This window comes from Pseudopipra pipra, chromosome 11 (assembly GCF_036250125.1).
Source record: "Pseudopipra pipra isolate bDixPip1 chromosome 11, bDixPip1.hap1, whole genome shotgun sequence".
Classification (NCBI taxonomy): domain Eukaryota; kingdom Metazoa; phylum Chordata; class Aves; order Passeriformes; family Pipridae; genus Pseudopipra; species Pseudopipra pipra.
The window spans coordinates 19,608,169-19,622,806 of record NC_087559.1 but is presented as its reverse complement, the minus strand read 5'-3'; the positions used below and the strand labels follow the sequence as shown (position 1 = coordinate 19,622,806).

General features: G+C 45.8%; 2 protein-coding genes across 5 annotated transcripts in view; one reads left to right on the top strand and one right to left on the bottom strand.

Moving 5' to 3' along the window:
• The window catches only part of LOC135420517 (uncharacterized), a 490,234-nt gene that overhangs the window by 342,696 nt on the left and 132,900 nt on the right, over positions 1–14,638 (top strand). The gene's annotated exons all lie outside the window — the stretch shown is intronic.
• The window catches only part of FBLN2 (fibulin 2), a 111,760-nt gene that overhangs the window by 20,828 nt on the left and 76,294 nt on the right, over positions 1–14,638 (bottom strand). For 3 of the 4 annotated variants that reach the window (XM_064668061.1, XM_064668058.1, XM_064668059.1), the window contains exons 4-9: positions 10,884–11,013; positions 6,713–6,899; positions 5,180–5,386; positions 2,845–2,961; positions 2,335–2,436; positions 873–1,007 (exon numbers count right to left, since the gene is read on the bottom strand). In XM_064668061.1, coding sequence (XP_064524131.1) covers positions 873–1,007; positions 2,335–2,436; positions 2,845–2,961; positions 5,180–5,386; positions 6,713–6,899; positions 10,884–11,013 — 878 coding nt within the window. The remainder of the gene's footprint in view (positions 1–872; positions 1,008–2,334; positions 2,437–2,844; positions 2,962–5,179; positions 5,387–6,712; positions 6,900–10,883; positions 11,014–14,638) is intronic. The other variant, XM_064668062.1, reaches the window with a different exon arrangement.

The window sequence follows — 14,638 nt, the reverse complement described above, 5'->3', positions numbered from 1 at the left end:
CCCCAGGCCACATGGTGCTCATTAGTAAGATGAGGTCATAGAGCTTTAAAGACAGAACAAAACCAAAGCTGTGATGGTCAGAAAAACAATGTTCTAGACGTAGGGAGGAGGACAGGGCTGGAAGAAGGCACATGCATCCACACATGACATTATAGTCACAGGCACTGCTGCTTCCAGAAATGACTTGAGGTCTCCAGGTGCTCTGTTTTTCCAGGCAGCACTGCTGCAGCTCAGGTGCCTCCTAAACCAGCCTCTAGAAAAGTGCCCAAAAGAGAGAAAGTATTTCATAAGCTCAGGCCTTGGCTGCTGGGAAAAAATTAAATCCTTGTAAATACACTTGTAAAGATCGACTGGTTTCTCAGATGGACTCAAACAGCAGGGATGATACAGCAGAATCACAATGCATCTTTGACTTTTACACAAAGAAATCTGTGCCAGAATCAACAAAGGACTGATGTGAAGTTTAGAATCCCATCCCTTTGGAATGGATCTTTTCCACTGCCCGGCCTCACGCAGATCCCTTGAGCTGTGTTTCTGGAGTTTGGTTGCTCCACGGTGCCTGGGAAGCATTGACAGTGTCCAGAGAGATCAATTCTCTGTTTTTTGGAGGATTTATCAGTGCTGCTGTGGTCATCACACCCCTGGCTGTGCACAGAGTTATCTGTAACCCAAGGATGTATCGCTGGGGAAGGAGCCAAACAGCACAGGACTCATGAGGTGGAGTGGCTGAGCAAATGGTGCACATGTGTTTCCACTAACTGGGATTGAAATGTCATATGCAAGGATGGCCTTGGAGCACAAATGGTTTAAATGCATTGCAGAGCATGGAGCATTATGATGTTGTGGTGGAGGGCTGAGACCTCTCGTCTTACCAACACATTTCCTATGCCTGTTGAGAATAAAGCCCTCTGCACACATCCCACTGTGGCTGACACAGGAGAATGATCCCAGTGTGTTCTCACATAATTGTCCGCTGGAACAAGCACCTGTGAGGCACTCATCCAAATCTACACCAGCATGAGGCAGCCAAAAGGGAAAAACAGAGTTCTATTAGAACAATTGCTGAAATGAAACAACAGTTCTTTCGCGCTGGAGATGTCTGAATGAAGTGTGCTGGAGCTTCCACATCAGCACCACGCTGTAATAAATGCAGTGTTACACTGAAAATAGGGCTGGAATAAGGAATAAACCCTCGGAGATCATCTAGTCCTTGCTCACACCCCGACACTTCTGTCATGCCAGAAAGAAACATCCTTGGAACCAGGCAGGCAGTCCCACAGAGCCAGTGCACACTGTTCCAGTGCACCCCTACCATCAAATCCTTGCTGTAATTTAGATTAGAAATGGCCCTTGCTACAATTTAAACTCACTGCTTCCACTGACATTTATAAATTTTTTCATTTCCTGTAGGAAAACGATTGCCTTGAAATGCCCCTTTTGATTCTGACATTAATTAATCAAATTAGCTTCCACCACACTTCAGTAAGCACTGCACTGTGAATATTTCATCTGGTGATATTAAAATCCCATTTTCTTCACAGACTGTCCAGAATTTCATGAAAATGATTTGTAATTCAATAAGACCTGAGATTAAGAGGGATGTGGATCATTTGTGAGCAATTCTGAGCATCGGAAGCTTCTCCCTGCATTTATTGTCACTGCTCCCATACTTAGAGATTTATAATTAAGGTATGTCACAGGGCATTGCTTCTGACCCCCAAATCTTCCCTGGCCAAACATATCCCTTGTCACTACTCCAGCATGTCCACTTAAAATGTCTGTCATGTGAATGGTCATGGTGCAGCTTTGGAATTCACTGCTCATCACTGTGCAAGGCTGAGCTCCAGTGCCAAGTGGAACAACTGGAGCTGGACCAGCTCCCATGGCTGTGAAGCCTCCCTGAGTTCAGGTTTTCAAGGCAAGAGGAAATAAACCCCAACAAAGCAGATGTCGGGCAGAGCTGTGGCTCTGGGGGTCCCCCAGGACAGCAAACCTGCCTCTGTCCTGCTCACTGCTCCAGAAAGAAAAGCTGCATGTCCATAGCTGTGCAGACAGACCCTGGGCAGGAATGGCAGTGGGAAGAGAAACCAAGAGGGCTGAAGAAAAGCCTGGAATGTCAGAGGAAAAGAGCACAAATCCAGGCTTGCCTTCACCTGAAGTCCCCAGGTCCCAGCACACTGTGCTTCAGGAGTTATCTGTGGAGCAGATCTGGGATTCCTTCTGCCAAGTGGTCTCTGCACTGCCACTGCAATTCACAGCACCGACAGTGAGGAACCCTTAGAGGGACACCCGGGGGGTGAGAGATAAAACCCCCTCTCTGTGGTGAGCACTTACCTTCACAGGACACCCCATCAGCCATGAGGGTGTACCCAGCCAGGCAGGAGCACACGGCCTCTCCTTCCACCACGTTGCAGAGGTGCTTGCAGGGCCCGTTATCTGCATGAGGCACAATTACAGAACACATCAGCACCCACGGCACGGATCAGCTGCAGTTACACACCTCCAGGTCCCAAAACCATCCCAGCTTAGGCAACAGGGACTGCAGTCTGTAAACAACGTGTCCAACAGCCCTCCCCTGGCACCCAACCCCCCCGTGCCACCCTCCCTGCACTGCTGCCATGTGCTGCTGCTCCCCTCACACCCATGGGGATAATTACACTGAAGGCAGAGTGTAGCCCCAAATTCCTTCCTCAGGAATTCCCCTGACAATTCCTCAGCCTTGTGCCAGAGGTAACAAATTAGGGATGTGTGTTGAGATCAGACTGGGGGAGGGATGAGTGGAATTTTGTTCCATCTCCAGACATTCCTCACTCCCTGCATGAGTAGTTCCCACCTCCAACATACCTTTACACTGGTCCTGCTCCTCCTGCAAGGACACCACCAGAATGGGCTGAGAGGGAGAGGCTACTGGAGGGATGGTGGCTTCAGCTTCCAGCCTTGTCACCTGTGCCCTGTCAGGATCTGTAAGGCAAGGGAGGCAGAGAGGATCAGGGACAGCACCATCCCCACTCCACATGGCAAGGGGCCTGGTCCCATCCATCCCACCCCATCGTGGTCTGGAGGAGGAAACATCATCACAGATTACAGATCAGGGAGCCTGGCTGAAACCACCTCTGTGGAGTAAAATATTGCAACATCTGAATAAACCAGAAAGTGATAATTTTATTTTTAAAAATCTCTGCTATATTGTAAATACAGTGGCTGTCCATTCAGTGTTTGATGGAAAAGAAATCCAAACCCCAACAAGCCTTTGACCTTATTCTGTCCATCCTATTTCAACACAGATGAACAGCAGACACTCACCTTTATAAGCACAGGAATGGCTTTTGTACAACCAAGGGGAAAACATGACAGCTGCTGTCTGTCATTAAGATTTCCATCAGACAGTAATATTAAAGGTATCAGGAAAAAAAAGAGCTCTGACACACCAATAAGAGTAATCCAGTTTATCAATATCACCAAAACAGAAGCCTAAATCCATAAGGCTGAATTCTTCCTTAAGAGGGAGGTGTCCTGTTCCCACTGACTCAAGCTCAAGTGTCACCCAAAGCAAAGTGTGAGCCACCAAACAATGACAACATTAAATGACTAAGGGTGATTGCAGTGCAGGTTTGGGGTATGGGAAGAGTGATTTCATGAAAAAAACCCAAAGTCATCACAGACACACAACGGGCTGTGGCACAGAGACAAACAAAATCACCTGCTTGTGGCACAGCCTGAGTGATTTCCCCAGAAATGCCAGAGATGGGCACACACACAGAGGACAAATGAGAAATAAAAGGCCAGGCAGAGCACATGTGGTTTAGCCAAGTGTAACCAGTGAGGTTCAGAGTCACAGAATCACAGAATCTGCTGAGTTGGAAGGGACCCAAAAGGATCATCCAGTCCAACCCCTGCACAGGCCCATCCCCAAGAGTCACCCCCTGTGCCCCAGAGGATCAGCCAAACCCTCCCGGAGCTCTGGCAGCCTTGGGGCTGTGCCCACTGCCCTGGGGAGCCTGGTCAGTGCCCAACCAGCCTCTGGGGGAAGAACCTTTTGCTGAGATCCAACCCAAACCTGCCCTTAATTTGACCCAGGAATGACCCAGCAATGACCAACCCTTCCTCCCCTCGCTCCTCCCATCCACCTCAGGTGTCCCACACACAGTCCTCTCCCCTCATCACAAGTTTCTACCCCAGCTGAGCTCTGCAAACCCCTCCACACTTTTTGGCACAGCCACAGGCACCACAGCCCTGCAGATCTGCAAGAACACTGACAGCATAACAGGATGTCTTCACCCAAATCTGCACTTCAGCCCAGCTGGTGGGGGGAGAAGCAAAGCAAAGCCAAACAAAAGCACACACACACTCCAGGTGAGCCAAATTTTGCAGTGCTAAAATAAGAACCTTTTCTTTTGCCCCTTTTGGATTAGGTTCCTTCCCCAGAACTTTAATTCAAACGACAGAGCAGACAGCTGCCACAGGAACAGTCAAAGACATCACTGATGTAACACCACGTTGAGAAGGATGACATAAATGCTCATTGTTTGGCTTGGGCAGAGAGTTGGGAAGCCTAAGGGATTCTGTCATTGGATGGAAACACTGGTTTTGCTCATTAAATAACTGAAAGCACTTGTAACTAATATAAGGTTTCAACTTTTCGGGTTATCTGATTTGAAATCCTGCCACTGGAGAACTGCAGAAATCAAAACAATTACAATATAATAGACTTTCTTTTCCAGACTTCCACCACACTAGATAAATTTAGAGTTTGTTATCACTGAAAGATGTTAATGATTTTAGATAAAAATCAAAGCTCAGGAAGCAATGCTGATTCTGTCTAAACTGAGTTAAGTTTATCTAAAGGAAACCTAACTGTGAAATACAAAATTTCTCTGAGAAGAACAGATAATTCATTAAAAACCTTTAGAAATCCTCCTCTGAAAAGTGCAAACACTCTTAATTTGAACATATGAGATACCACCCTGAGCTCACACCACCAAAACACAAAAATATGGTGTAATTAAGTTTCCTAAATTATTATTTTTCTTTATATTTTACGATTTCTACAGAACATGTCCATGCATCAACACCCAAAAATAACCTCACGGAAACCAAAGAGAAACTAAAGAAAAGCTTAGAAGAGCAATGCAGGTGACACAAAGATATTGCCACTCCTGGTGTTCCCTGCCCATCTCACCTGGAGAGCAGCTGGTCCCATCATCCTGCAAGGTGAAATCTGGGAAACACGAGCACTTGTAGGAGCCCACGGTGTTGATGCACAAATGCTGGCAGAGCTCCCCACCATAGAGGAGACACTCATCCAGGTCATCTCCAGGCAGGCTGTTTGACAGTTCAGCTTCACTGCTGATGGACAGAGCTTCATTGTGATCTTCCCTCTCTGAAACTACAACAGAACAGCACCTGTTGGTTCTCTGATGGGTGTTTTTGCAGTGGGACTGGACAGAATGGGGTGTTTGGTCACACAAACTCCAAATAAAGGCAGAGCTACCCAAAACAGTTACTCCAAGGATAGAGCAAATGAACCCATCCTGGAATAACACCACTGTGCTGAAGGTCCACCTTCTCCCTCTGTAAAGCTGGAAGGACAGACATTTTACAGGAGCCATTGAGAAACAGGGAGACCCTAGGAGGTCACAAGCTCCCCTTTCACACTGACTGCCAACACCCTTGCTATCTGTATTTGAACTAAGGTATCACACTGAAGCCTCATCTGAAATTGGCCTCATCAAAGAACCACACTGAATTTCAAATTTCAGGAGAAAAACGCACCCAGTTGGTTTGGAAACTCTTCTCAACACCACAATTTATTGGCTCCTTCTGTACCAGCATCACCAACAGCCTGGGAGCCACTGAGCAGTGACATGGCTGCCCTATCCACTGCTTTTGAACACAATCCTTTTCCATCCCCAACCAAGTCTGACAAGACTTTCTGTGACACCAAAATGAATTGTTCAGCGAGTTTCTCAGCCAGTTTTTCTTAAATAAACCTTTTCCCTTGTTGGTGAGAGAAAATACACATTTAGTTCATGAGAACAGAGACCAAAATTGTACCCTCACATATGCAGGAGGTTACCATGAAACTCGTGTGACAGGTGGGTACAGAGTGATGCCAGAGAGAACGTGATCTTGGGCTGAGCCTCGTGGCTGTCCAAGCTCCAGATTTGCCACGTTCCCTCTGTCAGGCCTCTCTGGCTGCAGGTTTTGCCTCAGCTCTGCAGCATCACTAGGTTTATATGTTTAAAGTGTGAAAACACACTTGCAGTGCTCTGGGGCTGTTCCAGAGTGTGCTGTGAGAAAGCTGCCATTCTGTATGAAAATCTACTCCCAGGATGTTTCATTGATATCACAGTCCATGGGATTACTCTGAGTGGACAAAAGTCATCCTTTGCTTTATACAGAATCCTGCAGGATTGCTCCTGCTAAAACACACCTTCAGTCTGCTCCTTATGGAGGGCTGGTGGAGGCCTCTGGACTCTGTGACTCAGGAGGGAAAACCAAACAAAACACCAAACTGCTCAAGAAGGTCTGTTTAAGGATCAGAAACATCCACATATTCTTTGCTTTTTTTAAAAGTGTTTTAAGAACAAGTCTATACTTGATCTGAGAGGCAAAGCAACTGTTCACACTACTCCTTCCAGCAGCTCCCTGTTTGACCTTGTGACACACAGACCTTGTCTGCGAAGTCTCCAAATGATAAATGGGCACTTACCCTTCTCAGGTGTCACTGTTGGCAGAGGCTCAGGATGCCTTTTGATTTCTGGATGGATGAAGTGGTCCCCCCCCTCACAGCAGGACAGCATCACATGGCTGCAGGGGTAGCCCAGGTTGATGTTGGACTCGCAGGTTTTGCCCTCACTCCTCAGTCTCAGGCCCAGATTGCAGCAGTCACAGCATTGCTGCAAGGGAAGGGCACTGTCAGGAACAAGGATTTGGGAGCACTGGCACGGGCTGCCAGGGCAGTGGTGGAGTCACCAACCCTGGAAGTGTTCAAAACACGTGGATGTGGTGCTTGAGGACGTGGTTTGATGGTGAACATGGTGGTGCTGGGTTCGTGGTTGGACCTGGTGATCTTAGAGGGCTTTTCCAACCTTAACAATTCTCTGATTCTGTGATTTAATACAGCTTCAGGGATGAGCCCCCACACATCTGGAACTGATCTGCACTTCCCTCAGCATCTGGAAAAGCACTTTGGGTTTAGACAGTTGCAAACATCAAAGCTTTACTTGTGCTTGTTTTTGCCATTCTGCACAGAGGGGTCAACTGCAGCCCCAGTAAACACAAAGTCTGGCTGTGCCAGGGATTTCAGCAGCTCCACGTGCAAGGAAGGAGTGGTGCCACAGACCAGCTCCTCCCAGCTCTCGCACAGCCATTGCTTGTGTGTGGTATGAATAAAAATCATAAAGAAAACAACACAGATCTACACCTCTTAGCATTAGAGCTCAAGAAATGGTCAGTTGTTGGACACAGTGTGACAGGAATTGGAAAGAGCCTGCATGGACAGGAGGGTCAGCAGCACCTGAGCCCTGGCAGGGTGTCAGGGAAGACTCTCTCTGCACCACTGCCCTGCAAACCTGCTGTGACCTTTAATTACCTGACTGTGCTGGGCACATCCTGCTGAGACAGTGGCTGGAGGAAGGCCAGGGTGCATTTCCTGAGCTATTTGCCTTCCTTTTCCTTCCTGAGAGCATCCAAGCAGCAGCAGCTTTGCTGACAGGTTGATGCAATGGGGCCTCCCACCTCTTGCAGTTTGATCTGCTGCAGGTGGCAGACAAAACCTGTGTGGTGCTTTACTGAGTCCCTTACAGACCCACTGCACAGTCAGGCCACAAACCCACATCAGACAAATGATATCAAATTTAAAAAGACTATACTGTGCATGCAGAGAGGACACCTAACCCAGCAGGGAAGGTGAGGAGCTAGGAGTCTCTGCTGCAGAGACAGCAGGGGTCATGTGGGAATTGAAGATGCTTGTCTGGATTTAGATTTAAAATGTCCTCTTATATTTATATATTTTAATATATTTTTATATATTTTAATTTTATATATATATATACACATTAAACTGTCAGATTAGTTATAAAATCTTTCCCTCTGCAACTCCTCTGATAATCATCCACTCCAGTAACTCATAGTTTGCAGCTGCACTAAAACAGCCTCTCTGAACCCAGAGAGGTGATTTCAGTCTATCCAAATATTCAGCCAGTGCAAAGGATCAGACACAGAAAAGAAGGGAATGATTTGAGCTGGCACCAGTGAGCTCTGCCAACAGAAAGTCCAAGGCTGGAGAAGCAGCAAATTGAACTCAGCTCCCACTTCCCAGGAGGGAGATCCCTCACCTGAGGAGGGCAAGTAAGAGAAGGCTGGATGAGCATGGAAATGGGAAGGAATCATGTTTCATGATTAGCAAGCCCAGGGGGGCATTTCCATTAAATCAGAGCCTGTCTCCCGTAGGGAAATGGGAAACTCATCCACTGACAGCTCAATCTGCAGAAACTCCTCCACAAAGTCACTTTTTTCAAGACTCAAATGCTGCAGCTTTGGGGTTTCTTGAGCATTTCACACACAAAACACAGCGTTGCATGTTCAGCCAATACTTATGGCTACAGCTCATAGTTTATGTCCCTGCTTCCTAACCCGAAAAATCCCCAAATATCATAACTAGCAGACGTTACTCACGTTTGCAAATATGCACAGCCAGAAGGAGTTGCCTTTACGTGCTCAAATACATGTTTGTGAAAAATTTACAGTACAGGTCCTGAGGAAGATGAATTATTTTGGACACTGAATAGCTAAATCATCTTTCCAAAAGAAGTATTAAAAAAACCCAACGTAGCTATAATGGATTGTGGTCGTGCTAGAAAAGGGAAAATTCCTGTTTCCTTTCTCCCCAAATCCAGAATCCTCAAATTCAAAATTTTATGGAAAGAAAATCCTATTTTCTGTAATTTTTTAAAATTTTGTCTCCATTTTTTTTCAGCTTCAATATGCCAAACAGAAGTTCAGAGTAGTATGTGTTTTCACCAAAGTACTATAAAATACGTAATATTTGCCTTGAAGAACCTGGCTTCTTTCAGTCATAGTTTGATTCCCAATTTATCCCATGTGCAGGTGTGATAGGGAGTGTTAAATCAGTCAGACACCTTTAGGTTCACATATTTTCCAGGTGAACAAAACAGTCTCATTTTCCAGTGGAAAAACTTGTTCGCTGAAAAGTTCCTTCTACAATGCAAAAACTTGAATGCCTTGATCTTCTATCAACTACTTTCTGAACTCCACAGGAATTCTATGGCTGATTTAATAGAAAATGCAACTATTTTAACCTTCCAATTGAGAAACATACCTTGAGAACCATTCTGTGGTTCACACCTTTCTATGTTCCTCTCACAACTATCTTTGCTGGAATCCAGCATATCTGGATTTGCTATGGTGGTATCTCCATCCTCTAGGAAAAAAATCCCTAAGCACATATTTTTTGTATAAAATGAGAAAACCTTTCTTGTGATACAAAGCATTACAAACCTTTGTATGTTTGATTATATAAAGTTTGATTATTTTCTATTACAATAGTACATATTGTAATAGAAAAGAAACATGAAGTCTCAACAGTCTCGATGTTTATTGATTTAAATTCTTTTTTTTCAAGTAGTAGCTGCAATGACTGAAGAGCTGAATGGGCTAAATAGGTGAGTAAAGCTGTTCCTTCAGTAATTTTACCATTTCAAATGGTTTCTCTTGAAGAAAAACATCCCACTGGAACTGGCATGAGGAACCATTCCACAAAAGTATTTTGTCCCATGTTTCAATTCAGACAGGAATGAGGGAGTTATCCCTCTCCACCTCTTCCTGAGGAATGACTGTGTAATCAGACTTACTCTACAGCTTGGGCTCTGCCTGGCATGCAAACAACCCCTGGGGAAAACCTAAGAATAACAATTCTCTCCCATTTCAAACGTTAATGTCTTCTCCCAAATGCACAAATTCTCTTTTTACTCTACTGATACACTGCAGACCCAAATAAACAGTAGTTCTGAAAATGAGAAATTGGTATAGCTAATTAAACTTCAAACTCCCCAGTAGATGGCCATGGATTTTGCCTCCCCAGTGAACAATTATCTGGGAGAATCACGGATGTACCAGGACAGACAGAACTAATCAGGTTCCTGCTGAGACGACGGAAGCTGCATTTAAGCTCAGCTCTAGCCCTGGACATTATTATCAGAGGGAAACAAATTCCAGAATGCACCCTTCTGGTGGAAACAAGACAAGTGAGCAAGCAAGCTGCTGAATCTTCAAACTGGTTTAAATTGGTTGGGGTCCAGTGACTCTCATAAAGCAAATCTCATTTATCCAAGTGGGGGCTGTGGCTCAGGGTTTGTGATTTGCAGTGTTGGTTAATGGGCTGCTTTTATTTATGAGCAAAAGCTTCCATCACCATCTAAACGCTTGCTCCTCTAGTCCATCATTGTGTTTAACTGAAAAATGGGGTCACAATTCAACATTGGGGCCAAGTAAACTGTCCAGTAATGGGTTTTGCATTATATCTTCAATTAAGTTTTGCCCCATCATTTTCTAAATTCTTCTACACAATAGATATAGAAACTAAAACGGACTTTTCAGCTACTTCCAAAGTGAGGAAGCAAAAGTAATACAGCCAGTTAAGTCTACAGAATGGAGATGGAAAGAATTCAAAACAACATTACTGTAAAATTTTAAAAGGGGTTGTAAACCTTAATGCAAACAACCTAATGTCCCTGTTACATTCCTGCAACCTTATCTTTTCTGTGCTCCACAATAATGCATGAAACATTTCCTGCTAAATGCAGGAAATGAGGACACCTCATGCTGGGAACAAAACCTGCAGCAGCAGCAGAGCAGCTCACCTTGTAGGATGAGCCTGTGCAGGGGTCACCGTCCTCGGGGCCGCACGTGTCGCCCTCCTTGGCAGCGACCATCCCGGCCAGGCAGCTGTTCTCCCGCACCGTGGACACACAGCACTGCTTCTGGGCAATCCTGCAGAGGGGCAGGGAGAACACAACAGCATGGCATGCAAACCCCCCCGAGCTATTGGATTCATAACACACTCCACAGATTCGGTCTCTGGGGCAACAACTGGCAGGGACTGATCTCTGCTCTGGGGGGACCAGGGACAGCAGCCAGGGAATGGCTGGAGCTGTGCCAGGGCAGGCTCAGGTTGGATCTCAGCAAAAGGTTCTTCCCCCAGAGGCTGGTTGGGCACTGCCCAGGCTCCCCAGGGCAGTGGGCACAGCCCCAAGGCTGCCAGAGCTCCAAGGAGGGTTTGGCTGATCCTCTGGGGCACAGGGGGTGACTCTTGGGGATGGGCCTGTGCAGAGCCAGGGGTTGGACTGGATGATACTTGTGGGTCCCTTCCAACTTGACATATTCTGGGATCCTGTGTGATCTGTAAATACCCCCCTGGCCCCAGCTTGTCCCAGCCATGGTGTGTCACAGGATCAGGGCAGGCCCGTCCCTGTGCTGGCACTGCCAAGGCCCCTCAGTCCTGGAGGCCATTCTGGGCCCCTCAGGAGAAGACAGACATTGAGGGGCTGGAGTGTTTCCAGACAAGGGAACGGAGCTGGGAAGGGGCTGGAGCAGCAGGAGGGGCTGAGGGAGCTGGGGGGGCTCAGCCTGGAGCAAAGGAGGCTCAGGGGGGACCTTCTGGCTCTGCAACCCCCTGACAGGAGGGGGGAGCTGGGGGGGGTCGGGCTCTGCTCCCAGAGAACAAGGGACAGGAGGAGAGGGAACGGCCTCCAGCTGTGCCAGGGGAGATTTAGCTTGGATATTGGGAAAATTTCTTCATGGAAAGGGTTGTCAAGTACTGGAACAGGCTGCCCAAGGAAGCAATGGAGTCCTCATCCCTGGAAGTGTTCAAAAAACATGTAGATGTGGTGTCTGGGGACATGGTTTAGTGGTGGACCTGACAGTGCTGGGTTACCAGGTGGACTCAATGATCATCTCCAGCCTTAATGATTCTCTGATTCTATGAATATTAGTATAATACAGAGAGTACCACTGGCCTTTGCAGGAGGTATTTTATTTCTAGTAAAAGGTGTCCTGATAAATACTCAAGAAGTCTTGTGTTTAGGTCACTGTCTCTCAAAGTCTGGTCACCAATACCCCTCACAACTCATCATTGTTTGTGTGACAGTCCCTCTTCCCCATGTTTTGTTTCTCAGAAGTATTTTGGAAGGTTTCAGAAATCAAAAACCAGACAGAAATCTTGTTCCATGTAAAGTGGGGAAAGGGAAACACACCTGTACACACTTCCTCCTTCCCCAGCCAGAGGGCTGAAGCCCTGGACAGGGCTGGAGGAAAGCATCACATCACAACACACCTATGAACTCTCCTTTATACCACCACAGAGTGTAACCCAGAACTAACTTTGGTTATCAAAGAGAAGGTTATGGGTGACTAGATCACTGTATATGAAATACTTTGGGAATGTACATTTCCTAGACATGGTGCTTCAAATCAAACATTTTAACAAGATTCAGTGAAGGCTGACATGATGAAAAATCTAAATGTCAAATTCCTAAATGGATTTTAATAGATATTCATTGAAATACTAAAATACTCTTCCCTACTATTTTTAAGTCTATAGTGGATTCCTCTCATTCAAAGAGGGATGTGCCTCCTTCATACATATATAGAAGGGCAGATAAATCCCATAGTGCCTTTGGCTTTACTCTGTAGCATCATTTAGGTTAGAAAAGATCTTCAGGATTAATTGCCAACTGGAGAAATACAAATTTTTGAGCAATGAATTATTACTACCCAAATGTATTCAGGTATCAGTAATATAACTATTATTTCTTACAGAAGACATCCAAACTTTCATTACAATTTGAAAAAAAAGACCACCAAAACCAATCAAAAGTTATTATTGTCTGTAGAAATGACAAAATGCTATTAGAAGCATTTTTATATGCTCAAAGTATTTACTGTATTTAAACACTGAAATCTCTATAGATTCATGTTCTCTGAAATGTGACATTTAGCCATGAGAAATTCCCGGGGCACTGGATTGTCATTAGCCACATTTTAGTATTTTTTACCTATCAGCACAACTCAGTTTCAGCTCCTCTAACCCCAGAAAATGAACTTGGAACAGCGTTAACCACATTCTCTTGGCTTTTATCTTCTTCACAAACCTACTCTATGCAGAGCAGATAAGTAGGTTTGTGGTTCAAAGAAGCTTCAGACCATTTCTGCTTCAGGAAAGAGTTAATGAGTTAAGATCAGTGAATGTTTTAAACTGCTGTGAGTCTCTAACTGGGACATGGTGTCAGCAAAAAGCAGGATCTGTGCTGGGACAGCTGATGCAAAAGCCACTCAGATAAACATTGCTCTGTTATGATAAAACATAACAATTATAAGATAAAAATTACTATGCTGGGTCAGATGAGATTTCATCAAGCCTAACATCCTATTTCTGACACAGCCTGGGAGTACAAGCTCTGGGAGTATTTTTACATCTGACTATCAATTGATTATCTTAAGATTTCCTGTTCTTGCTTTAGTTTAAGTTCAGTCATCAAGTTATTGCCCATGATCTCATGTAGGCAGTCCCAGTGTCAATCCTGCAGCCCATGTTGTGGTCTCTAAACAGAGACGAGCCAAGTTGGGACATGAATGTCCAGAGGCATCAAGATACATCAACAAGCAGCTTTAACACTGAAGTTTTTTGCCACCTGAACATCCCAAGAGGGCATTTGGAAACAACCTCGGTCTGCAACCTCCATATGAACAACTTACAGCAGACACAGGGGAGGCTTCACTTCTCTGTGGGGACCAGTGACAAGACTCAAGGGAATGGCTGGAGCTGTGTCAGGGCAGGCTCAGGTTGGATCTCAGCCAAAGGTTCTTCCCCCAGAGGCTGGTTGGGCACTGCCCAGGCTCCCCAGGGCAGTGGGCACAGCCCCAAGGCTGCCAGAGCTCCAGGAGGGTTTGGATGATCCTCTGGGGCACAGGGGGGGACTCTTGGGGATGGGCCCGTGCAGGGCTGAGGGTTGGACTGGATGATCCTTGTGGGTCCCTTCCAACTCAGCATATTCTGGGATTCTGTGACTTGTTTGCCTCAGCTGAGAACATCAACCCTTTGTCATGGTGATTGTCACTTGTAAACCCAAATATTTATGGAAAACTATCCTGGCAGAACAGGAGCTAATTTTTGAAATTCGTATCTATCTTCTATCCCCATCCCTGGAAGTGTTCAAGGCCAGGTTGGACAGGGCTTGGAGCAATCTGGTCTAGAGGAAGGTGTCCCTGCCCATGGCAGGGGGTGGAATGAAGCTTTAAGGTCCCTTCCAACCCAAACCAGTCTGGGATTCCATGACTTTACTTTTACCATCTTTAGATACTGAATTGAGTCAGAGGCAGACTCTTGGGAGCCTGCCTTTCCTCCAGCACCCAGATGGTGCCTTGGGGCTGGATCAGTGCAGGGTCACCAGCCCTGCACACTGGCACATCTCCCAGTGGCAGCACCAAGTTTTTGTCCTTGCTGTCAAGGTTCTGAGGCCACATATTTGAATATTTTTTACATTAAATATTTTCTTTAGACATAACATTTATAGGTGGGTTTAAATCTTTAAAACAGGGACACAACTGAAATTTTAGA